This window comes from Panthera pardus, unplaced genomic scaffold (genome assembly GCF_024362965.1).
Source record: "Panthera pardus isolate Hobbes unplaced genomic scaffold, ASM2436296v1 HiC_scaffold_22, whole genome shotgun sequence".
Taxonomy (NCBI): domain Eukaryota; kingdom Metazoa; phylum Chordata; class Mammalia; order Carnivora; family Felidae; genus Panthera; species Panthera pardus.
In genome coordinates this window covers 72,575,646-72,601,401 of record NW_026526788.1, presented here as the reverse complement: position 1 = coordinate 72,601,401, position 25,756 = coordinate 72,575,646, and the positions used below count along the sequence as shown (strand labels likewise).

The 25,756-nt window shown below is 49.1% G+C and overlaps 2 protein-coding genes across 5 annotated transcripts in view; both read left to right on the top strand.

Moving 5' to 3' along the window:
• HSPA12A (heat shock protein family A (Hsp70) member 12A) overlaps nt 1–8,055 on the top strand; it is a 165,099-nt gene extending 157,044 nt beyond the window's left edge. For both annotated transcript variants that reach the window (XM_019459561.2, XM_019459562.2), the window contains 2 exons: nt 2,703–2,806; nt 3,943–8,055. In XM_019459561.2, the coding sequence (XP_019315106.1) occupies nt 2,703–2,806; nt 3,943–4,580 (742 nt within the window). In that variant the 3' untranslated portion in view covers nt 4,581–8,055. The remainder of the gene's footprint in view (nt 1–2,702; nt 2,807–3,942) is intronic.
• Nucleotides 8,056–9,389: 1,334 nt separating this feature from the next.
• CUNH10orf82 (chromosome unknown C10orf82 homolog) lies at nt 9,390–16,468 on the top strand. Of its 3 annotated transcripts, none has more exons than XM_019459559.2 (6): nt 9,390–9,453; nt 10,779–10,847; nt 13,520–13,738; nt 15,189–15,375; nt 15,884–15,984; nt 16,107–16,468. In XM_019459559.2, exons 2-6 carry the CDS (start codon nt 10,790–10,792, stop codon nt 16,250–16,252), a joined length of 711 nt encoding a protein of 236 aa, XP_019315104.2. In that variant the 5' UTR covers nt 9,390–9,453; nt 10,779–10,789; the 3' UTR covers nt 16,253–16,468. The 3 variants fall into 3 exon arrangements, with proteins under 3 accessions (XP_019315104.2, XP_019315103.2, XP_019315105.2); XM_019459558.2 differs by lacking the exon at nt 9,390–9,453 and adding an exon at nt 9,460–9,615; XM_019459560.2 differs by lacking the exon at nt 9,390–9,453 and adding an exon at nt 9,460–9,647.
• The last annotated feature ends 9,288 nt before the right edge of the window (nt 16,469–25,756 follow it).

The following is a 25,756-nucleotide window of genomic DNA, read 5'->3' as shown; positions in this document are numbered from 1 at the left end:
GAGTTCCAATACTACACACAAGCTATGTGACCTTGGCCAAGTGACTCACCTTCTCTGTTCCTCAGTTTTTCGTCTGGAAAATGGAAGCAATCATTCCACTTACCTCAAAGGGTTGTTGTGAGGATAAAGTGAGTTCAAAAGTTAGACACTTAGCACAATGCCTGGGACCTGAAAACTGCTGTTTCTGTGTTAGCTTTTATTATGTGCCAATAACCATAAGCTTTGTGAAAGCAGGGAATTTTGTGTTTTTGGCCTCTGCTGTATCCCCAGCATCTACAACAGAACCTGGTACAACGTAGAGGTGCTCAGTAAATATCTGTTGAGCAAAATCCCATGGGACTCGGAGTCTCTTGGCTACAGGCAAGTGTTCGTAGCTCAGCTTGTTGCAAAATGGACATTTGGAAGCTGTGTGAAAGCTGAATGACAAAATTGATAGACAAAAATCACAGGCTTCTAAAAATCTTTTTGTAGCAGAAGATTTCAAACATTCACTGTGCAAAATGAACCTCATGACACAGCTTCAACAGCTGTCACCTCCTGGCCAGTCTAAATCCTTGTGCACGCTCTCCCAAGTATTTTAAAGCAGATCTGATCATCATCTAATCCATGAATATGTCAGTAGGTATCGCTAAGATAAATTTAAAATCATTACCATAATGCTGTTATCACGATCACACTTGACACGAGTTCTTCAATATCCTCAGATTCCCAGCTAACATTACAATTTTTCCAACTGCCTTATATATGTTTTTCAGTTTGCACGGATATCGAAAAGATGGCTCTCCATAGCGGTTATCTGATAGGCCCCTAAGTCCCGCTTACTATATGGGTTCCCTCTCCTGCGTTTTCTTTACAGTTTATTATTAGATGACAAAGCTGATCGTCCCATAGAGTTTCCCGCAGTCCGGGTTTTTTGTTTATCGTACGCTCACGTAACCTGTTTGGTCCCCTGGTATTTTTGACAAATTGGCAGACGCAGCTTGGTCAGGTTCAAGTTTGAGTTTTTGGCAAACCTGCCTCATGGGTGGTAGTGTGTCCTCCTCTCACATCAAGTCAGGGAACACATGCTATTTGCCTGTTGCTTCTTTTGTGATGTCAGCAGCCACGGAGGGGAGTTGCCTAGGTCCGTTATGTTAAGGGATAGCCCCTTAGTCTCTCACTCTGTCTTCATTTGTCAGCTAGCCTATTTCTGGAGAGAGAAACTCTTCTCAATGGTTTGATTGCACTGAAATACGTTTCACATAGGCAAGACAGGACAAATTTTTGGTTCTTTCTTTTCGTTTATGAATTTTTTGTTAAATATTGTTGATTTCCTAGCATTTTCCTAAGTGACAAATGCATTTTTTTCTTTTGTGGGGGCAGAAGGGGGTATTATTAAGGCTTCGTGGATTTAGGCATGTTTGACGTATTTTAAACCATGGCAGTTATATCCTTAGTGATGGTCAAAATGTCCCATCTTGGCCAGTAGGAGCCTCTTTAAGTTGGCTCCTGAGTCCCGTTGATGTGACATTTTGATCTGACTTCTGGCTCATCTTGTATATTCCCCATCCCAGACCTGCAATCAGCCATTTCTCTAAGAAGCCCAGGTTCCATTTAGTGGGAAATGAAGTGGATAAGACTGTAGGTCTTCTTGACCTTGGAGCAGGTCCCTAGCCAGACTCTGACTAGGCTCATGTTCTCTCTGTCCACTGGCCCCCTCCCCACAGGCACCTGTTCTGAGTCTAACCCCAAGTCCTGCTCCACAGTTCTGCGGCCTGTCAGCTCTCCTGGGGAGACGGGCCACAGCCAGCCACGGAGTCATTCCGTGCCACACCACATTGTCCTGTGGCCGAGGCCACAGAAAGATGCCTGGTCAGGGAGACCTGGCAGCACCTAGAATGTGAGGCTAGGAAGCAGCTGGTGTGTGCTTCGCTTCAGGGACAGAGATGCCATTTGCTTGGCTTCTTTGAACTTGAGGATGGGTGGGGGACGTGTAGTCCCTGGCATTCCTTTAGTGCCAGAAAATTTCCAAAGTGTTTTCACAGATGTGGTATTGAACTTGATCTTGACAACCGCTGTGAGAAAGGTAAGACGAGTTGTGTTAGCCTTGATTTCCAGACACGAGACTGGGGCTCAGACAAAATGCAGGCCAGCTTGCCCCAAAGTCCCGCAGCCCAGCAGTCCTGGCTCCTTGTCTGGTGTTCTTTCTGCTCTGGACGTGCTGCACCTTTGACAGAGAAAGGGGCATCCTGGTAGGACGGGGCTTCTCACTGTCATGGGACAGGTGCCTGCAGGGCTCAAGGAAATGCACTTGAGCACACAGGTCTGTGGCCAGATGCAGCAGCACCATGGACACATCATATGAGCCTTCAATGGACTTGAATCCGACTATCGCTTGCCTATAAAATGTGGTCATTCAAACGAGACAGACCCCTTCACTTCTTTCCCTGTCTTTTGCACTAGATTTCGGCTTCCACTATCCCAAGGGAAGGCTGGCCACAACACAAAGCAAAGAGAAAAATCAAGAGGCTATGTCTTAGCTTTTGAGCATATCTAAGGGTCTGGGTTGTGGCAGTCGAAGGTATTTCCAAGGACTTTCAAACCCTTCAGTTCCCTTAAATGTGACAGCTGTTCTGTTCTGTCAGGGGCCATCTCTGCGCATAGTAGCCTGGGTCTCCTCCATACTCTCACTTCTCATTTCTCTCTGTGCCACACCCCCACAGCGTGGATTTTGTGAAGTGGTCCTCGCAGGGGATGCTGAGGATGAGTCCGGATGCCATGAATGCCCTTTTCAAGCCAACCATTGACAGCATCATTGAGCATCTCCGTAAGTATGAGCCAGGGCTCGGCCACTCAGTGGGGCAGAGCTGAATGGGGACTGACTTTTCTGGCATGACCAGCTAGAGCATGTGAAGTCAGACTGGCAGGGGGTCTGGGGCTGGGAGCCACAGGCCGGGGCCTGGGCATGAATGCGGGAGGTTGCTGGGCATAGGCTCTCCAGATCCCTCCCCTCAGGTACCGCACAGCAGCCCAGAGCCTGTCTTCACCTGGGCCTTGAGTTTGGCTTCGAAAGTCAGGGAGCCGGGAACTCTGGAGCAGTATTATCCTGGAGTGACAGGGCCTAGGGAATGCACAGTGTTTGCTTTATCAGGATGCATGGGGAACCATAATCTTTGCTGGGGAGGGGGCACACTTACGCGGACCAAAGAAAGGTCTCCTGGGAGGGAGCCAACAGAATCTAGCCCTCAGGGGCCCTCCCTCAGGGACACACAGTAGACTCCCTGGGGACCTTTTTCAGCATCCAGGCTCCCCATTCACTCCCACCCCACACCGACTCAATCAGAACCTCTTTGAAAACCAAAGAATACTTTTTATAACAGCCTGCCTTGACTTAGTTAGCAGGACCACAGGTTTGGAGAATGTTAGGAGTATTTATTTATGCCTAACAAATTATTCCTTGAAATGATCACCACCTAGCTGTTAAAATGTTTCCACTTAGCAATAGCTTTGGTTTTTATCCCTGAGCATATAGGTGTGCAAACCCCCTTCTGAAGACCATCTCTACAGGGACACCTGGGTGGCCCAGTTGGTTAAACATCCAACTTTGGCTCGGGTCATGATCTCACGTTTTGTGGGTTCGAGCCCCGCGTTGGGCTCTCTGCTATCAGCTCAGAGCCTGCCTCAGATCCTCTGTCCCCTCTCTGCCCCACCCCCACTCTCTCTCTCTCTCTCTCTCTCTCAAAAATAAACAAACATTAAAAAATTCTTAAAATAAAATTTAAAAAATAATAAAAAAATAAAATAAAGACCAGCTCAAGAAAAATTCTGTCCAGCCAGCCCAGACCTGTCTGTCCCCCAGTGGGGCCACACGGTTTTGTCTATTTGCCGCATTCTTAGGCCACCAGTCCCCCTCAGCAGCTGGCTTTTGGTGATAGAATGCTGTCCCTTCCTCTTTGCTTTCAGGGGACCTGTTTCAGAAGCCCGAAGTGTCCACGGTCAAGTTCCTCTTCCTGGTGGGAGGCTTTGCGGAGGCGCCCCTGCTGCAGCAGGCGGTGCAGGCTGCCTTCGGGGACAAGTGTCGCATCATCATCCCCCAGGACGTAGGCCTCACCATCCTCAAGGGCGCCGTCCTCTTCGGCCTGGACCCCGCCGTCATCAAGGTGCGTCGGTCGCCCCTCACCTACGGGGTGGGCGTGCTGAACCGCTACGTGGAAGGCAAGCACCCCCCCGAGAAGCTGCTGGTGAAGGACGGCACTCGCTGGTGCACTGATGTCTTCGACAAGTTCATCTCGGCCGACCAGTCGGTGGCCCTGGGGGAGCTCGTCAAGCGTAGCTACACCCCGGCCAAGCCTTCCCAGCTGGTCATCGTCATCAACATCTATAGCTCCGAGCACGACGACGTGAGCTTCATCACCGACCCGGGGGTAAAGAAGTGCGGTACCCTCCGCCTGGATCTCACAGGGACCAGCGGCACAGCCGTGCCCCCCCGGAGGGAGATCCAGACCCTCATGCAGTTCGGGGACACAGAGATCAAGGCCACAGCCATCGATATAGCCACCTCGAAGAGCGTCAAGGTTGGGATTGACTTCTTAAATTACTAACGGGCCCTCCCGCCGCCTGCCCCGCCCTTGGACCCGGCTCACCTGCATCTGCTGACCTCAACCCTGACTGTTCTTTCCCTGTCCTTGACCCTCAGCATCGCCCACCTGGATTTCAGCAGGGAAGATGGGAACCACCAGGGCTGGAAATAATCAGGGGTTTTGGAGGGCACACTGGAGTCAGAACAACTGTCGGAAATCGAGACTGAGGTTTGGGAATAAGAAATCCGAGGATCCTGGGAGAGCAGCTCGTTTTTATAGGTACAAAGTGGTGAAACCCGCACCCACCAAGGGAATCGGTCCACTTCTGCAGCTGTGACTCAGCTTGCTTTGAACGCATCTCCGGTAAGCAGGACTCAGGATGCCTTGTCGCTGTCTTTCTAGGTTGGACGTGAGATCTCTGCGTCAGGAGGAGGTTCTTCATCTATTTGAGACTTTTCTTTGTACGTTTCTTGGGGGATGGCAGTCAATATAAAATGCCACCCATCTGCAGTTAATTTCTTGTCATCACCATGTGATTGAATGTGGTGATTCAGCAGGAGCTTGGAGCATTTTTAGCTGGTAGGAGAAGACTGCCCACGCGGGGCACTATTTTAGGTTCTCGTAATTTGAATTCTGAATAGGTTCAGTGAGGAGTAACGATAGCCAGCTAATAGGCTAGGATTTGAGCGAGCGGGAGGACAGACACCTTAACTTTTCAGCAGGTGAAGACTTGCTTTAAAGGAAATGGACATTAAGGCACTGCTGACTTCTCCTGAGTCATATGCTGCGACATCGTTCCCCGGATGCCAGATCCTGACTCCTGGGTTCATAAGTGATTCGAGTTAACCTTAGTAGACTTCAGGTGTCAGGAAAGGAGCCTGCAGTCTGCGTTGTTCACATCAGCAAGCCCAGGATCTGGAACGGCTGCACACCTCGACAAGCGTACATGTTTTAAACTAACTCCCTCCTCGCCGTCATCTCCCAGAGCGTTTCAGCCACGTAGTCCCACATTTCAGGAGGAATATACTCGTGATACATGGGTAGAGAATCTGCATTATGAAACGTTTCCCTGGAATCTTCAGTTTTTTTTTTAAGTGTATCTACAAGGAATTCCTAGATCTGTCCTTGATGAATTCAGTCAGGTCTTTTTCAAAGCAGATTGACCTGTGGATCGCCCTCGTGCCTGGCCGCTTCTTAAAAGTGGGTTCCTGGAGCCTGTTGCTTTTACAAGTGGAAGCTGGGTCTTGAGGAGGGGGACCAGCGCCTGCGTTTTCAGTGGATGCCACGGGGACTGTGGTTCCATGGGAGTCCGGGAACTCCTGACTTTAGGTTTTGTTGCAAGCTGAAATCCTGACCACCAGCACCTGCAGTCTTCCAGTCTGGGGCTCCCTGACAGACAGACAAGTGAAGAATTGGGGTCTCACACTTTGCCCTTTGTGAGCGAGGCGGGGGCTCCACCTGGCTTGGGGGTGGCGCTCTTGGCGCTCACAAGAAGGGCCTGCGAGGGAAGAATGTTGGAAGGCAGGCACCCTGCGAATGGCCCGAGGGACCCACTGGCTTGTCTGCTGGGACTCATTCTGATCTTAAATCACCGGAGGCATGCATAACGAATGAACGGAAGATGAGCTAAGGAACTAACTTTGAATGCAAGCTGGATTCACCCACCCATTCCGTCGCCAATATGCAGATTTGACGCCGCTTTTCCAATGTCATTTGAACACGTCTTCTTGTTCACGTGGCCTGCTGCAGAATTCCCTGCTCGAATGTGAAACTCGAACAAAGCACCGAACTGGAGAACGCTGGTCACATAACTTAGTAGCGGGATCTCGTGTCCAGGCATCAAGGTGTGTTTGCTAGGCTTCTCTTCTGCCTGCTCTGCTTCAAAAGCTAAATGTTCTGGGTCTTTCTTTGATGTTGCCAGCCATACTCTACAAATAAGACTTTTTGATTTAGTTATAAGTAATATAATTTTATGTACATACAATATTAGAATATTGTACAGAATCTTTATTTCTACAATGTGCTTTTCTTGTCAAAAAAAAAAAAAAAAAGGAAAATGCTCTTTGAATTTTATTAATGACATTGCTGCCTTTTCATTTCCATGGCTTTATTTTTTAATTGCGCTTACTTATCGATCTGTACCGATGCTAAGCTATGGACCGTGTATGCAAGGCCAAGCAATAGTCACAGGTGCCAAGGGTCAGAATACTCTGGAAAAAGGGACAACGGCTGGATCAACAGCTTCGTCAGACCTTGCCTCACTTACATCCTTCCCAAAGGCTCACAGTTTATGTTTAAAGGAGCATAATAATGTATCGATGCTCCTGTCCGGTCTTTGAGAGCTGGACATTCTGGTTCTATAAGCAACAGGACTGTGCAGAAAAACCAACGAAATCTCTCTGTGTCCCCGCAGGGCTTATCGGCTTCTTGTGGGGCAGGGCGGTCACCCTGAGGGCAAAGTGGGGTCCGTGTGCAGCACCGTCAGGATGACAGGGTTACACGCAAGGAATCGAGTGGTGCACAAATCCAGCCTTTCTGCTGGATTAAGTGTGAAAGTAATTTAGTCGAGTCTTCCTTTTTGGCCACTGTAAGGCTTTCCCACCTTTGCATCAGGCATGTCTCCTTGTCTATGATTTCTCTTTAGTGAGTTGGTTGAAATTTGCACTCTTGGCAAATAGGTGATGGAGAGGGGGGTGATAACTTTCCTGGACTTTCTTCTGGCCCCAGTAGTCGACCTGATTAAAGGGAATCCCCAAATCCATCCCCCCTCTCCCTCCCGCCCGTGGAATGACATATTCTAGAATAAGAACACTGGATGAATACGCTTGGACACGTTTTCTAATCTCAGTTTCTACAAGGCCTGTTGTCATGACCGTCACTCAGATATCCCTGTCCCTGGTATCTGATCATGTTTTGGAAGCAAAACTGTCAGAGATTTCCTTTATAACTGCCCTTTCTGTACACAGCAGGCATTAATAAATGCTGAATGACAGACAAGTGACAGACATAGAAGATAGGCAAGACAGGAGACATACAGGCACTTTTGCAGAGTGATGACTGAGACTGAGTCCAGATTACAGAGCCTGCCCTACCCCTAGGATGTTATTTAGATCAAGTTTAGCTTCTAGAATCTAGGTCTGGTTAATTGCCAGGGTGGCAAAGAATCGCATGCCTCGATATAAACGGGAGTCAAAATGCATAATTAGTTGAAGATCGAATTTCACAGTTGTAGAGATGACGTCGCTGTGGTCGAGCTGCATATTTATGCTGGGAAATGACTTAAGTGGATGACTAGTATAAACGTCGTTGTCCGTTAGGTCACATCTCTCATCTGCTTGGACTATGGAATTTCATTCTAAAATATCAGCCACCGGGGTCTCATTCATTCACTACAGGATAAATTCACACTCCACAGAACCTTGCAGCTGTTCAAACTTGACAAGATTGTACCCGCAAACTCTGTCTTCACGGATGTCTAATAAAGCCAAACTCTGGATCTCGTGTGGCCCAAGTTGGTTTTTTTTTTTTCCCCACTATGAATTTGTGAATGGAATTATAGATGCATCATCGCTGACTTCCCCCTCCACCCCATCTCCAGTGGAGACTGGTTTTCAGATCTTGTCCTCAATGTTGCAAGCTTTTTAGCTTTTTATTTTTTATTTTTTGAATTAACTTTCATTCCAACTAGACTGGCTCCAGCCATGTTCGTGGGCCCCTAGAGAAAGTGGTCTAGCCAGACAGAAGGCAGATGAGCCGGGGGGCCTCTGACAACTCCACCACACCCAAATGAAGGGTGTTGAAAAAGAAGCAGAAATGTCTAGAACTGGTGCGTTGCCCTCTGGTATCCTAGCAGGCATGCCGAGCTGGCTGCTGTGTCTAGAGCCTCGACTTTATTCCAGGCTCTATGTCTGGGTCGCCCTCTAGAGTTGGCTCTAGAAGCTTCTGGAGAGCCTGCGGTGGACTCCTAGGATGCTGAGGGAGGTCTACATGGATTCTTCTTAAGCGGTACCTCATCTAAAGTTCACCTCCCAGGAAGCAGAGGCAGGGAAGGCTGGGGGATGCTGTACAACAAACCAACTTACCGGAAAGTGGTGTTTTCGGTGGCCACGTTTCGGTGTTCTCAGGCGGTCTGTAAAGGTCCTCACTCCCTCTGTCTGGGTCACACAGTGGGCATCTTGGTTTCCATCCAATGAGATGAAGGCTCAGGTCCCCTTTAGTTCCCATAAAATAAGGACGATTAGAAAGGAGTGTGGCCCCACTTCCCTGTCACCCCTCCCCCTTCATTTTGGTGCATTGCCCCTTTCTGCAGCCCTACCTGTCCCGGGGGGGCAAGGGTGGCAAGGGAAATGTCCAGCCACGTAGGCTTCTCCTCCCCTCCCGGGCTGCTTCCCGTCTCCCCGCCAGTCCCTCACACAGCCCTGACTCCTGGAGGAAGTCCCCATTGAGACCACCGGGCCCCAACCCAGACGGTGCCACTGTCTACAGCAGTAAAGGCAGCTTTGACCTAGGTCCCCACACGTAGCGCTCTCCCCAGTTACAAAGTCCAGAGGGGCTCACCTGGGGGGTGGGGAGATCACGTACCGAGAACGAGAAAGGAGAACAGCTCCCGAGACCAAATATTCACTGCGCCAAGCCCTGGATGTCATGCCGGGGGCCGACGCTGAGCCTGGAGCAGGGGAGGCATCCCCCGCATCCGCTGGTGTTCATCCGCGCCCCCTGGCCTGTGGGCCCGAGGTGAGGTCGTGGGCGGGAGGGTTGAGCAAGGGGGAGGGGCATCCAGGAGTCCGGCCCCTCCTCCCCCACCTTCGGGGGGGGGGGGGTGAGCGCACAAAGGCCAGAGGGAAGGCGAAGGCCAGGAGGGCTGTTGGCCGGTGGGCGATCCAGGCCCGCCCAGGTGAGGACGTGGAGTGGGACGGAAAGAGGAAGCGGGGGGCTGTGACCTCGCTTTCCGACCCCTTCCCGGGCCCCCACCCCCAGCACACCTCCTCCCCACGCTCCTCCTCTCGGATTTCACGGCTCAGAGGAAGCCGCCCAGGCCACCACCCACCTGCGCCAGGTGCGGCCCACAGGCCAGGGCCACGCTTTGGGGTAAGAGCTATGCTATATAGGCCCTCAGGGTTTAGATGTCCCTCCTCGGGCGGGACAACCCTCAGACAAGTTACTTAGCTTCTCTGCGCCTTGTTTTTCTCATCTGTAAATGGGGCACTCCCATGGGAACTCACCCTTAGGGCAGCTGTGAGGATTTGGCAAGAATACCGTCCCGGGTGCGCTGTGTCACAGCCAGTGTTCTGCAAATGTCCGAGTGTGTTCGAAATTCCCATCACTGCTGACTAAACCCTGACTGTGGCCCTCCCCCCGAGACCACGTGTCCTGGCGGTGAAGGCCTCACTTTTGAGAAGTGACCTGCTTGGCATTGTAGCACTGGGCAACATCAACGGATGCCCAGATGCAGGAGCTGTCCCTTTTGAGGGGACCCGGGCCATCCTGGAAGAGGGCGGGGGTCTGGCTGGGGAGGCAGCATCCCATCAACATGCCGCGGTGCCCCCCGCCCTACCTCTGCTCACCCATCTTGGACTCTGTGCCCATCTTTGGGGACTTCTGAGCCCTTCCAGCCAGACCTTATTCGAATTCTTCATTGCTTAGCAGCATCCTTGGCCCCTAACTCACTAGATGCCAGTAGCACTGACCGCATACCCCAGTTGTGACAACCAAAAATGTCTCCAGACACTGCCAGGTGTCCTGAGGTGGCGTTGGGGGACAGCCGAAGTCACCACTGCAACCTTTTCCACCTGGAACCACAAAGGCCCTGGGGCTGGGGGTGCTTCTTCTCTTCCCTTTTCTGAGGTTCCGGAGTTTCACGTGGGGGCTTCTGGGTCCTGCTCATCTTTGTATTTCTAACCTCGTGACAGTTGTTGGCCACAGTGAGCGTACAGTTCATGATTGCTGGATGGATGGATGGATGGATGAATGGATAGGAGATTGGGTGGATGGAGGAGGTCCCAGGAGGGGAGACACTGGGGGACATGTAAAGGGTGAACGCCCCTTGGTAGTAGGCCACTGGTTTTATCTGCTGGTTCTGTGTTAAGATGGTGGTGCTGCCTCCCTTTCCCAACCCCCCGGCGGGGTCATTCTCCTCCCAAGGACTCTAGCACACGTGTGAGTTCTTGAGGCAGGGACATTCGATTGGATCATTTCATTCCCTCTTCCCTTCGTTAACAGAGAGTGAAATCATGGAGTCTTCCTCCAAGACCTTCATGAGACACCTGCCAGTCACACCAGGCTACAGTGGTAAGTGGTGACGTGCCCTGCCGATGTGCCCGGCAGAACCGTGGTCCTGCTCTCTGTCCCTGCCTTGGTCCGCTGTCCGTGTCTTTCTGGCCAATTGGGCCAGTACAGACACGTTGGCTTCTTTAGGACCCTTGTGGAAAGCACTCCTTTGCCCAAGATGGCTGATAACAGGGTTCTGATGAATGGAGAGATACAACTTAGGCCAGATCTCCCAGGACATGGCCTGGTACGTGGGAAGCACCAAATGTCCCTTGAGTGCATTTGGACCAGGATAGACACACTGCTAAGGGGACAGACACAATGAATAAGCTGAGGCCCTGTCCTTTTTCCCAAGTCGAGCTTTCTCAAGTGTTGCACGAGGGTTGTTCTTATGGGCCCATCCCTTCCTGTGTCCCCCAGAGGGAGAGTGGTCAAGTGCCCCGGTTTGTCTGGAATGGCCCTGGTTTCAGCACTGAAAGTCCTGTTTCCCAGGAAACCCCCAAGTCCTTAGCAAACAGGGATAATTGGTCATTCTACCCAATAGTGCTTCTCCTCAGGCTTCTGGGCTACGGGGGACTTACTAAGTCACGTCCCTGTGACAGATGCAGTGGTCCTCATGGGCACTCCGCTCTCACAGATAGGTGTTCTTAGGAGAGGAGATGCACGGGGAATATTCCAAGGTGCCCAGCCTCACCCCTTATCCCACTGGCTGGTTAAGGGAGCAGGCTTTGAGTTCTAACAAACTGAAGTTTCAGTCCCTGCGTGGCCACCGTGTGTGTGATTGTAAGAGTACTTTCTGTGGTAAGTATAAGTGTCTATTAAATGGGTGTATTCGTTTCTTAGGGCTCTGTTTATATTTTTTTAATTTTTTTAAAAATACCTTATTTATTTTTGAGAGTGACAGAGTATGAGTGGGGGAGGGGCAGAGAGAGAGAGAGAGAGAGAGACACAGAATCTGAGGCAAGCTCCAGGCTCTGAGCTGTCAGCACAGAGCCCGACGTGGGGCTCGAACTCGTGGACCACGAGATCATGACCCAAGCCAAAGTCGGACGCTTAACCGACCGAGCCACCCAGGCGCCCCTCTTAGGGCTGTGTGTGAAACAACAGATACTTATTCTCTCACAGCTCTGGAGGCTAGCAGTCTGAAATCCAGGTTTGGTTGGATCATGTTCTCTCCGGATGCTCTAGAGGAGGGCCCTTCTTTGCTTCCGGTTTCTGGTGACCCCCCGCTGTTCCTTGGCTTGTAGCATCACAGCTCCAATCTCGGCCCCCATCTTCACGCTGCCCTGCATCTCGGAGTCTCTTTCTCAACCCCCTCTCCCTTATAATGGAGTGCTTTCGACAAGTATCCCAAGAAGCTAAAGTGTCTGTCCTGGTGAGTCAGCTGGCCAGACATAGACAGTGGACTAAGGCAGAGACAGATGGATTTAGGGCACATTCTCAGCCAAGGATAATCTCATTTCCCAGTCTTTTATTATGGCTGCAAAGAACTGTCAGGTAAGGTCCCATTCGCAGGTCCCAGGGGTTAGGACTTGGGCACAGCTATTTGGGAGACACAAGTCAAACCTCTACACAGGATAATGATAGATTTCTCATCAGATTGTTGTGAGGTTGGAAGGAGCCAGCACACAGGCTATTTCAGACGTCCCGGCCCTTAGTAAGACTCAGCGAGCGTAGCTTGTGGTCCCCCGTGTGTGTGCACATATACAAGTACATAAAATCTCTGCAGGGCAGGGGAGGCCCTGGTGGCAGGGCCCCTCGGTTTCTATGGTCTCCCCCCCACCACACTGGGGTATCTTTTGACTGCCCCTGGGTTGGGGACACTGGCTGGTGGGTGGAGAACTTCAAGATCAGTTTAGAAATTAGATTCTTCCAGAAGCAGCTTCTCACAGGGCGTAGGAGGCAGGGTTTCTGCTTTTAACTCTGTGGTCAGGTTTTCTTTAGGGACAAAGGCAAAATGTCCGGGCCCCGGGAACGAGTGAGGGGTATTTATGTATTTATCTATCTAGCCATTTAAAACCAAACTCTTAACCAGTTTTCCCTCATCCGTTCTTTAAAAAACAAAAAACAAAAAAAGAGTTTTATTGTGACAATATTATAGTCCCTAGGATTCAGCATCTAGTTTAAATAAACACTTGTGTTTTACCCATACTAATAGTAATGATTACATGTTATTTTGTGGGAAATGGCAAAAAATTGTTCCAGGGGGTGGGCCTCACAGATAATGAATTTACCTTTTTGTGTAATAGGTCTCAGCTTTTAATAAGCCCGCAATTTCCCTCGACAGTCCGACAAAAAAGATCCCAAATTGCATTTGGGACGTGTCAAGGAAAATAAGCTTTCTCTCTAAAAAGATGAAATAATTTCAATTACTCCTCAGACTATCATTTTGGCCCATTAAATGCTTTCCCCATTTGCTGTTCAGACTGACATCAGGGGCTTTGCTATCAAAGAATATGACTGTCATCGTCTTTGTCGAAACGGGCCGTCCCTCCCCAGCTCCGAGGTCATTTTTTTTTGTGGCCTGGGGAGGGCCCGGCGCAGCGCAAACAGCCCCGCTTGTGTTAATGGCCTTTGGGAAAACGCAGTGTCGTTGGCCCAGGAAGAAATGCCAAGTGGTGGGCTGGGGTTCCGGGGAGTTTCCGCAGGTTCTAATTGCCTCGCTGAAGGCCCTGATGCATCGGCTTTTGCAGGCTTCGTGCCCTACCTTAGCTGCCAGGAATCCACCAGCAAGGACAACATGTCCCGCTGCCTGAAAACCTTCCAGGAAAGCACACAGCGATATAAACACCAGCTGGAGAAGTTTCGCTGCTCAGTGGCCACTGCCCGGAAGCTGAAGCCCGTTTGCTCGGAGGAGACGGTCCTGCGGGAGCTGCATCAGTATTATCGGCAGTATCACCCCCTGAGTTTGGGTACCGGCTCCCGGAAACCTGCCCCCTTCCCCCCTGGGCACAAGTGCAGGGCCCGGCAGGCCCCAGGGGACACAGAATCCAGCACCCGTGCCAAATCCCCAGGTGGTAGTGCAGGATGGAAAGGCTTGGTCTCATAAGATGAGAAAGAAACGTTTCTTGGTGGGGGGCGGGGGGGGGGGTGCAGAGGGACACGGTCCCGGTCGGGCAAGAGAGTGCTGGGAACTGAGACCCTGGGCAAGTCACCAGGAGTGTTGGGACCTCACCTGTCCTCTCAGTACGTACGTACACGTGTTAGCTGCTTTGTCTGTGCTGGGCGCCGTTATTTCATGAACCGCGACGTCAGTGCTGTGACGGCGAGACTATGATTCCCGCTTTAGAGACGGGGAAAGTGAGTCTGCAGAGGTGGTGGTGACCCTTGTCTGAGGTCAGACCTCGGCTCGAACCCAGCTCTACCAGGTGCTAGGTGGGTGGGAAGGGGTTGGCCCCGAACAACAACCACAAAAGCGATGACAGAAACAACTGACGACGTGATTACGTGTAATGCTAATCACAGCCATGATTTGCCATAGACCATTTTTAAGGTCTAAAGGCCTGTAGGAAAAGTAACGAACTCCAGAACTGCCTTTATTATCATTACTCTAATTGCTTGGGGTTGCAGACTCACATGCGTGTTGTGCTTTAAAGTTTTCCAAGCCGTAACATCTGCCTTCAGAGTTTAGGATTTAGCCCAGTTCTGTGACTGCTGAGTGACGTAGGGCACATTGCTTCCCCTCTCTGGACTACAGCTCCTTCATCCAGTGCGGGGAAGGATGGACTAGAGGCTCCCTACGGTGCGCTCCCGCTCTGAGGTTCTGGGACTCGGTGGCCTAATTCTATTCTGACAGCAGCTAGAAGAGGCAGGCGGGCAGTTACCTTTCATCTCACAGATGTGAAGTCGCTCAGGGTCAGCGCCAGAGTCACTCGCGACCTGAAGGCAGTTTCCTGGTGCTCAGCCTGATATGCTTCCTTCTGACCTGGTTGCTTCTCCTGATTCCTTTATGTGCACGGTCAGAGCGCAACGTGGGAAGCTTCTTGATTAATCTGGGAGAGGAGCAGGATCCGGTGAAGGGGGAGAACTAGAGAATCAGACAGACGCAGGCTTGAAGCCTGGCCCTACCACTCCCTTGCCGCGTGACCTTGGCCAAGACGCTCTTAACTTCTTTAAGGTCTCGGTTCTTCCTCTGTAAGGTGTAGGTAATTACAGTGTCAAGTTCTTACAGTTCGTGAGAGAATGAAATGGGAGGGTATTTGCAAAGCCCCTACCAAGGTGCCTGCTACTCGGTGTCGACCAACCCGCGATAGCTGCCCTTAGCACGTCTGGGGGCCTCTCGGGGTTCGCCAGCGTAGCTGTTGGGGTGCCAGCTCACTGTGTGGCTTCTCAAAGCCTTCAGAAAGCACGGTGTCTTTACAGAATGCAAACACGTAAAGAAACCTCTCCAGGAGCCTCCAATCCCCGGCTGGGCTGGCTACCTCCCGAGAGCCAGGGTCACGGAATTAGGCTGTGCCACGAGGTACACTGTGATGGCCAGAAACTGCTACAGAGACTTCCTGGACCTCGTGGAGCAGGCCAGGAAGGCACACCTGAAGCCATATGAGGAGTAAGTCTGGCTTGGGGCGTGGCTGCAGGTGACAGGAACCAGGGCGAGAGCAGTTGTCGGGCTGGGGCGTTCCCAGATGCCCCATCCCAGCTCTAGGGGGCCTTTGATTTGTTTTACAGAAGGCGCCTCGTTTGTAACGGGGGCCTTCAAGGTGGGCCGCTCCCCTCCACTCCCCACCCCACCCACCGTTTTCCAGAAGCCCTGCTTGCGGTCCTGGCTGGTTTGCAGGGCAGAGGCCGGGAGGAAAAACCAACAGGGCCACGTGTCCTGGCAGCAACCTACGGCCCAAGGGCACCGAGGGAGGGACATGGTGTGGCACCGCATAGGGCAGCTCTTTGGCCTCAGTTTTCCCTTCTGCAAAATGGAGATACGATAATCCTTTCATTTTAGGATAAATCGTAAGGATTAGAAAGAAACACGCTGTGCTCACGCAGGATGTGCAGAGATGGTATTTTTTCTTTTTATTATTAAAAAAAAAACGAGTAAGTCTATGACTTCTGTTCTTCAGAATATACGGAGTCGGGTCCACACAGCCTCCTTCTGCTCCTTCTCCAAAGGTTTTGCAACACCAAGGGCTACTGCCAAAATATCCGGAGTTTTCTATCCCAGGTAAGGGGGGGGAGTCCTTCTTGCCTTCCTACTCCTTTTAAAAGGGGGATGAAATGTTTGCAGAGCCTCCCTGCTTAGCTGGGCCATCTGCCTGCAACTGGTGGGGGTGGTTTCTCTTCCAGGTGGTGGCTGTCCTGCCCATGGAAGACCCCTGACAGAGGACCCCAGGCCTCCAGTGACGTGTGGCTGTGCCCAGAGATCAAATATGTCCTGCAACGGGAAGATTTATCTAGAGCCTCTGTCCTCAGCAAAGTATGCAGAAGGCTGATGCAGACAGCCTCTCAAGGAGAGGTGAACTTCAAGGGGGGACTCAAAAGCTCACCATTCTTACATGAGAACCAGGCCCTGACCCACACCCAACAGGCACTACGGACCTTTCAAAACCTAAGAATCCTTTCGACTGCCACCTGCACCCTGTTTGGCAATAGCATGTCATTAATGATAAAGGCCTTTTATTGTGTGGGAATAAAGAGGATGCTTCTCAGCATGCTGAAGGTTTCTATGGTGAGGGGGGTTGCAGGTTATGTTGACATTCAGACGAGCTAGGGAGAGGCCCATCTCATCCTTACCTTGAGGTGACCGTGTGCACCTGGGTCAGACTCTTCCTGAAGCCCTAGCCCAGCCTCTCACCATCAGTCCCCATCAGCCATCTTGGGTCCTGACATGGCAGTTCCCACCAGTGGCACAGATGCCATGCCCAGCCAACCCTGCTGTCTCAGAATCCCAGTCCCCAGGCGACCCGGTGGCAGGCACGAGGTGTATTCATTTCATTGGGCTTCTGTGACACTGCCTCAAAGAGGCACCAAAAGATGACGGAAGTTTATTGCCTCGCAGTTCTGGAAGCTAGAAATCCGAGTTCAAGGAGTGAATAAGACCACACTTCCTCTGCAACCTTAAGGGTGAACCCTTCCTTGCCTCTTTCCAGCTCCTGGTGGTGGTTTGCTGGCAATCTTTGGGGTTCCTTGGTACGTAACTATAATGTCTGTCTTTATCGTCCCGCAGCATCCCTCTGTGTCTCTCTGTCTTCGCGTGGCAGTCTTCTTGAAGGACACCTACAAAGAGCCTATTTCCAAATAAGTCATAGTCTTGCGTGCTGGGGGTTAGGACCTCGATATATCGTTTTGCGGGGACGCAGTTCAACCCACAGCACGGGCTTGCCTCCTTCTGCCACTAACAGGCACTCTCTCTGACCTCGCTTGGCATCCGCTGGCACTCAGAAGGCCTCAAATGCAGCTCTCCTGGTGCAGTGAGACCACTGTAGGCATCAAAAGGCTCAGAAATGGGCAGAGCCAAAGGACACAGTACTGTACCGTTGGGGGTTTTGCCCAGGGTGGGAATTTTCACCAGGGTTCCCTGGGCAGAAATCAGGTGTCAGATCTTTACCTCTGATGAGTCGAAAGAGCTTTGATGAGAAAAAAGCTACCTATTTGTTTTTATGAACCTCCTAGTGGGACTCAGTATTCTCTTCTCTTATGCAACAAACCATAGCCGTACCTATCACCGTCACCTCATCCTAATGGAAACCACAGATCTGTTCCTATCATCTGACGTTTGTTGCAAACAGCTTAAAATAATATCAGTGCGGATCACCACTTTATAATTATGTAGTTGTTCAAGCTACTTTATCTACCCTCTAGTATATTGTTATTCAGTCTATATATGAAGAAACACACAGTGAGCTCACAAATTTGTCCTCTTTAATATTTTGACCATATTTCACATAATCTCACGTATTTGACTTTCTGCATTTAAAAGCGTTGTGAGAAGACGCTCACAGCTTTCACCAGACAGCCAGAGGGGCCCTGGCACCGAAATGTCTCCTTGTCCAGGGAAACAACCGAAGATGTGTGTACAGGGTGATTATCATACAAAACAAAACAACAACCCAAACCCCATAAGACTTGGGATTACAATATATCCCTTTGTTAAAAAATAATGTGATAGAAGAGTACTGCTATGGACAAATATTTATAATACAGGACATGAAAAACAGGACATAAAATGTGTAATAACAGCGAGCCCACACGCGCGCACACACACACACACACACACACACACTATGATCTTGCTTTTTATTTTAAAAACAGTTGTGGGAGGGGAGAGAATGCTAACCCATGGTGCTACCAAATGGTTATTTGGATGATGATACATCACTAGTTATTTTTATTGTCTTGTGTGCGTGCTTTCCAATTTTTCACAGCCAACAGGTATTGTTTTCATAATCAGGAAAAAGTGTTATTTTTAAAGATCTCGGCTGTTTTCATCTTCTTGAGATCGTATGTTTAGAGGCAAAAAGCCATATCTCAGTAGAAGGTAGCTGGCATCTTGTTCAAAGGGCTGGAAGAGACTATAGATGAGATTTTTTCCAACTTTCTTAAAACCCTGGGACCCCACTATCCAGAAAGGAAAGCAGGAGATAGATCCGTCGCCTACCTGGGGCAGGTGGTCCAGCCTGCCACGCCTCTGCGGCACTCAGAAGACAGCGACGCCCAAGAGGTGTCTTTCTGGTCACCTCTTCCAAACCCACAGAATTTGCAGATGATTGCTCCGGACTCAAGGTTATTTAGCTCTTTGCCCTTGAAATTAAGGGGTGCCAGGATTGAAATGATTCCTCGCAAGGAGCCCTCATCTTATTCTTATCCGCGGTACCATATAGCACATCAGTATTTAAGTCACTGACTAATCCATTTGGTACCACCTTTAAAAATTGGCTTGAAGTGTGAAACAAAAGCAAAAAACAACAACCCGGTGACAGAGGTAACGGAATCGAATAAAGGCAATCAAGAATTGTTTCATAGTATCTAATTCTTCTCCAACTTCGTGATTCAGATCACCAAGTTCAATGTGCAAATCTGTAACTCCTTTTGTAGAAGCAGTTCCACACTGCAATTCTTTTCCTTAATCTTTGTCCTTGCTGTTTCTCTCTAGCCTATAATTTCTGGAGCGTCATCTGTCGGGGGAGGTAGGGAGGTGATTTTACCGCGCAGCAAATTATCATTATTAGCACAAGCTGCATCCGTAATGAGCTCATTCTTGCCACTAAAAACAATTCCATTACCTGATAAGACAAATTTCCGTGGGTCTGGAGACACTGAAGAAACTGAGGGTGAGGGTTTGCATGGTTGCTTTTAACAATGGGTGGGCCTTTTGTGGGATAGTTTGACTTCTCTAGCATTAAAGTGCTCCTTTGTGGTCACTTCTTTATCTTCCTGTGTGAGAATCCCCCCAGAGGCCAGATACCGGGAGGAGATGGCCAGGTTTCTTGACCTCACTCCCCCATTCCACGGAGTAGTGACAGGCTGGCCCCAAACAGGATCTCGGTTACAGCTTTAACTTTGCTCCAGCCCAGCCACGAGGCCTGTGGCCAGGAGGTAGATCTCAAGTCTGTGTTTTTTTCCTGGCTGTGTGACTCTGAACACTTTCCTTAACCTCTATGAGCCTCAAATTCCTACTGTGTAAAATGAAGACAACAAAACAGGCCGGTCAGTAGCACGATTGGTTATGAAGATGAAGAGATTAGGCAGGTACATCTGGTCCACACGTGCTCGGTAAATATTGTTATTGTCAATTACCATTAAGGTAAAGGGACCCGGGAACATTGCGGACATAGGTTGGGGATGGGGGTGTTCTGTCTTTGAACCCACCCAGAGAATTAACAGAAAACGGTTCAGAACCCGGGCTCCTGGCCACTAATAAAATGCTCTCTTCCCTGCTGTACATTTCTTCCAGGGACTCTACCCCAGGAGGGAGGCAGGACACACATGATTGGCCAATAATAAAAACAGAAGCGGCTGCTAATGTCCTTACTTATGTCAGGCTCTGGCCTAAGTCATTTGCCGGAATAGCTTATTTAAGGAATATTATAACCCTTTTGCTCTCGCAGATGAATAAACTGAGGCAATTTGCTCAGAAGCACACAGACAGTAAACGGCAGAGCCAGAACTTGAACCCAGGCCGTCTGAGGCCAGAGTCTGCCCACCTAACCTTCATGTCACATTGGCATGTCCTCCGTGGCCACTGTCACAGTAACGTGAACCACTGCTAAATGAGCCGTGGTTTCACCATCGAATCGATCCAGAAAGAAATGAGATGAGAGGATAAACGAGAAACGCGGAAGTTTAAGAATGTGATAGAGCCAGTATAATGGGGCTCAGGATGTTGAGAGCTGGGCTCTGGGCGGGGGTTGGGGGGGGTTGGGGGACTTCTGCAGGTTTGTGCCATGTGACTACTGGGTGATCTGGAGTGAGAAACTCGACCACTCCCAGCCTCAGTGTTCTGTTATAAAGTGATGCTTCCTTCTTCGTGAGGTTGAGAGGCTGAAATGGAATCAGGCACACAAAGGGCATGGCAGGGCGTTTTGCAGGCACAAGACTCACGGGCTAACCTTGACCAAGCTGAAGTCTCTAGAAAAGAAAAGCGACAAATCAGGGCCCCTGGGTGGCTCAGTCCGTTAAGCACCTGACGATTTCAGCGCAGGTCCTCATCTCACGGTTCGTGAGATCGGGCCCCGCCTCAGGCTCTGAGCTGACAGTGAAGAGCCTGCTTGGGATTCTCTCTCTCTCTCTCTCTCTCTCTCTCCCCACCCCCCACTCTCTCTCTCTGCCCCTCCCCCACTCTTTCTCTCTCTCAAAATAAATAAATAAACTTTCCAAAAAAAAAAAAAAATAGGAAAAACAAAAAGGCAGAAGTTAAAAGGTTTATTTAAGGCCAGAGACTGGAGGCCCTGATCTCCCTGCCCTGCTCCTAGGCCTTGCTCATCAGCCCCTCTCCCACCCCAAGAGTTTCAAGAGCTGGGGTCTTGGCTCATTTCCCAGAAGGCCCCTGAGTTCCTCAAGCTTATTACCCCCCACCCCACCTCCCCCTGGCCTCCTCCCCAACAAATTCCCTGAAGTTTCCCCTGGTGCTCAGCCCAGAACCAGTGCTCCACAAGCGTGAGCCATCATCAGGTGAGACGACCCAGCAGGGAGAGTCCCCAACTGCCCCCTCCTTGAAAGCCTCTGTTTTTCAGCTGAGGGGGGGGGACTTGATGGGGAGAGTGGGGTCTACCAGCCTCCATCAGTCTTCCAAAAGTAGGCCCCACAAAGGAGGCTAATGTGTCCCCAACAACAATCCACATTCATATTTGGATTCAAACCAGATTTGTTTGGATTCTCCAAAGGCTGAGGGGGAACGTGTACCCCTACCTTTCCCGACCAGCCTGGGGTACCGTCAGGAAGGGCCACCAGGCATTCCATGGCCTGAAGGAGCTGAACAGCCAGCCTCAAGGTCTTTTAGGCCTCATTTCTGGTATGTTTTCTCCCGAAGGTCACGCCAAGGGCAACTGTGGCCAGGCCTCTCCATCGGGCTGCTGAGGCACACCCCGCCCCTGCCCCGCCTCCCACAGTCCCAGACCCCCGCTTCAGGGTTTGGGGGCCGGCAGCTGCTAACAGACCTCCGGCTCAATGCCATTTTACCTAAAGCTGCTTCCGTTGGCTTAAGCTCAACACAATTTTGGCGATCGCTTATTTTTCAACCCATTTGTCTAAATGGCATTTTTGACTCATTTTATAATTGGCATACACATTAATCACATGTGCAGCTTTGTGAAAGTTGAGGTTTTATTTCCCTTAGTTGTCTTTTCTCCTCATTTTTTCTACTTATGAACACTTTGAGGACCTTTTAGCCAATGTGTCCATAAAGCTTTCTGTGAAACTTATTGTCACAAAAGTGGCATTTTATTTGAATGCTACCTCAGCTCCCTGCCCTGAAGGTGCCAATCCTTTTAATAAGACATAAATCACTGAGGCCTTTCCTTCTAAAGCAAGGTTTGAAAACTTTCTCTCTAAAGGCCAGATAGTCTTTTTTTTTTTTTTTTTTTTTTTAATGCTTCATGGGCCATCTGGTCCCTGTTGCAAATACTCAATTCTGCAGTTTTAGCAGGAAAGCAGCTTTAGATAATATGTAAATAACCAAGTGTGGCTGTGTTCCCATAAAACTTTATTTATAGACACTGAAATTTTAATTTCATATCATTTTCATTTATCACGAAATAGTAGTCTTCTTTTGAGTTTTGTGAAAAATTATTTAAAAACGTGAAAACTATTCTTAGCTGGAGGGCCATACATACACAGGCAGCCCGCGGACCCTCATTTGCTGACCCCTGCCCTCAACAACACTTTAACCCAAGGGTATGATGCTATGATGCTAGCCAGGATCTAATCATAAGTGATGCGTTTTGTAAGTAATTTGGGTCATGCAGGTGCCCTCTTTTATTTATTTATTTTTTTTGTGCGCACGCGTGCGCGCGAGAGAGAAAGCAAGGGAAGGGCAGAGAGAATCTTAAGCAGGCTCCAGGCTCAGCGAGGGGCTTGATCTCACAACCTTGAGATCATGACCTGAGCCGAAATCAACGGTCGGATGCTTACCTGACTGAGCCACCCAGGCACTGAAGCAGGTGCCCTCTTATGAGAGACCCCTTTGGGAAACAGAACCTCCATGCATCCAGAACACAGAACATAGTCCAAACCCACCTCCAAAAGGGAGCAGGACAGGGTGATGTGGAGCTCAGATCAGCTGGAAGAAAGCCTGCGACTGGTCAAAAGATAGAGACAAAGGCCTGCCAGAGGCTTTTCATACCCTGCATTACAGTTAAAATCTAATTTAGATGAAAATAGATGCACAGAAATTAAATGTGCGTGTGAGGCTTTCGTCGCTAACTTGTGTGCCCTGTAATGATAGCTTCACCAAATTTACTCCTGTGGCTGGAAAATAAAGATGTTTTTTGAAATTTGATTTTGTGGTTTCACAAATTGTTTTAGCTCTGTAAATAGTTCAGACCCCATTTCTGATCTGCCTGAAACAAAAATAGAACATTAAAGTGTTTAAGATTCAATCAAAGGTTTGCTGTGAGCGGTACAATATTAAAATAACAGAAAAATCAATTTTTATTTTGAACATGATTTGTCTCAAATAGCGTCCTAATAGATAAGGCTGATTATATGGTAGTGAATGTAATTTATATATACCGAGCTCTATGCTTTTGTCAGAGTCATCATTAAGAAATTTGACACATAAGCCAAAGAACAATAAATGTCAGCTGAAATATATACCAGTTGGATATAAATGGGAGGCTGAAATGCATGATGCTGGCACCTGCTGTACTTACAAGTAATAATATGCAGTCTAAAGCAGCTTGCGTTTTCAAACAAGAACTCTTTTTATGTTGTCATGTAAAATATCTCGTATTTCTGAAGGTCAGGAATAAATGGCACTATTAGCATTAAAAGCTAGTAAAAGAAAAAGTCATCTGTTGTTCATTTAACATAACATTTTACGAAACAGCTTTGTAAAGTGCTCATTATTTTTCCCTTATGGAAGCTGAGGAGACAAGAGGAAGACACCTGGTTCTTAATGGAAGGCTTTGTATCACACCTCGGTTACCATTTTTTTTTAAATGTTTATTATTTATTTTTGAGAGAGAGAGAGACAGAGTGAGAGCGGGGGAGTGGCAGAGAGAGAGAGAGGGAGACACAGAATCTGAAGCAGCTCCAGGCTCCGAGCTGTCAGCACAGAGCCCGACGCGGGGCTCGAACTCACGGACCGCGAGATCATGACCTGAGCTCAAGTCGGACGCTTAACCGACTAACTGCCCAGGTGCCCCTCTGTTACCATTAAATCCTGATTCAGTGACATCTTTGCGGGAATTATGTGGTTTGTGCCTGGGCAGGTAAATGCTAAGAAATAAAGCTGTCTTTACAACCGTGGTCTGCTGGCTCTGTCTGCCCAGGTCCTGGGTTTTGTCCTCATCTGTAGTGCTATGTGGCGTAAGCGTGACAGCATAACACTGGGGACAAGTGGCAAGACTGTCAGAGCCTGAAGATGGAGGGTTTTGATGTGACAGGTGCAGGCTCCCAACATAAAGAGGAGGGAGCCTCTTGTTGTGTCTCTTGGGGATAGTGACAGATGAACCAGGATCTGAACACAAATACAGACGAGGGACTGGGGTCACAGAAACTACTCAGTCAGCATTCACCGGCAGCCCCTCCTACCAGCCACATGTTCTGAACTCCAAAATATTGTAAACCTCTGATTTTGTATTTTTTTCTTTTAAAATTGGATCCAAAATGAAAACTACAAAAAAAAAAAAAAATAGCATGGACAAACACACCACTATAACCACCATGTGGAATTAGCAAAGATGAACTTTTTGTCATGTTTGCTTGATGTCCTATTGTAACGAAAGATAAATGACATTACTGATAAGGAAGGATTCTAATTTGTTCACGTTTTGATATTTTGTACCACATGTACAGTGGGCTGCAGTGTTTTGTGAATAAAAATGTACATAAGGGATGCCTGGGTGGCTTAGTCGGTTAAGCTCAGGTCTGACTTAGGCTCAGGTCGTGACCTCACGGTTTGTGGGTTCGAGCCCCACATCAGGCTGTGTGCTGACAGCTCAGATCCTGGAACCTCCTTCAGATTCTGTGTCTCTCTCTGTCTGCCCCTCCCCTGATTGTGCTCTGTTTCTCCCTCTCTCAAAAATAAATTTAAAAAATTTAAATTAAAAAAAATGTATGTCAATGGTAATTTCTGTATCTAAATGGTATCTTACTAACCCTTGTTTTTGCCCTCAAGAGGACATTTGGGGGATCTATCCATGTGGACATAAATGGACCCTTCATTACTTTTTGTTGCTAACGTTGTATTTTGGACATTCTGACGGTTGTAAATGTCATGTTGTTAATTTCACTTATATGCCACTCCTTTCTGGCGAAGGTAACTCTCAAACATTTATTATTCAGACCCCTCTTTGTGCATTGTCTGCTCACGTCCCTTTGTCCACTTTTCTATCGGACTGTGCTTTCCATTATGTTTGCTGGATACTAATTCCCTGTTGTGCCCACTTCAAATACTTTACCTGAGGCTACACTGTCTTTACTCTTGGTCATGGTGTCTCTGTGACTCTTAAAGAATAACTCGGGCCTGCCTGCTTTTCCTGCTTCATTTATTGGCTGTTTATCATGTGTCAGGTATTGCACTAAGTCCTTTGCATCTTTTATCGTTTTTTTTTAACGTTTTAAAAAATTATTTATTTGAGGGAGACAAAGAGAATGCGAGCAGGGGAGGGGCAGAGAGAGAGAGTGAGAAAGAGAGAGAGAGAGAGAAAGAGAAAGAAAGAGAGAGTCCTAAGCAGGCTCCCCATGGTGAGTGCACAGAACCCAACACGGGGATCTCATGAAACTGTGAGATCATGACCTGAGCCGAAGTTGGACACTTAACTGAGCCACCTAGGTGCCCTGCATGTTTTTTTCTTGTCAGAGCCACCCTGTGCGGGAGGATTACTGTCATTCCCGGGAAGGCGTTGAGGTTGGAGATGTGACGTAACCAGCCCAGGTAGTTCAGGCAGAAAGGATGCTGAGATTCAAAGCCAGCTCCGCCCTCCTGGAGAACCAAATCTCACAGGGTGAGAAGAGGTAAAAGATTAGCGAGTGTCCTTACAAACTCTTAGAAGGAAACATACGTAGTTCTCAACCCTGGCAGGGAACTTTAACAACACTGGTGCTGGGCTCCAACCCAGAAATTCTGACTGGGCCAGGGTGTGGCTGGGACATGGAATTTTCTTTTAAAGCTACCCAATTTAGAGGCACCTGAGTGGCTCAGTCGGTTGGATGTCAGGCTCTTGATTTCAGCTCAGGTCATGCATGGTTCATGGGATCGAGATCCCCACGTCGGGCTTGTGCTGACAGAACGGAGCCTGCTTGAGATTCTCTCTCCTTCCCTCTTTGCCTCTCCC

Excerpts from the sequence above, each read along its gene's own strand:
- CUNH10orf82 (XM_019459559.2), top strand. The coding sequence starts at position 10,790 with ATGGAGTCTTCCTCCAAGACCTTCATGAGACACCTGCCAGTCACACCA. Across the intron at positions 13,739-15,188 it reads GTATCACCCCCTGAGTTTGG|AATGCAAACACGTAAAGAAA; the intron begins GTACCGGCTCCC and ends GTGTCTTTACAG. Across the intron at positions 15,985-16,106 it reads TCCGGAGTTTTCTATCCCAG|GTGGTGGCTGTCCTGCCCAT; the intron begins GTAAGGGGGGGG and ends TTTCTCTTCCAG.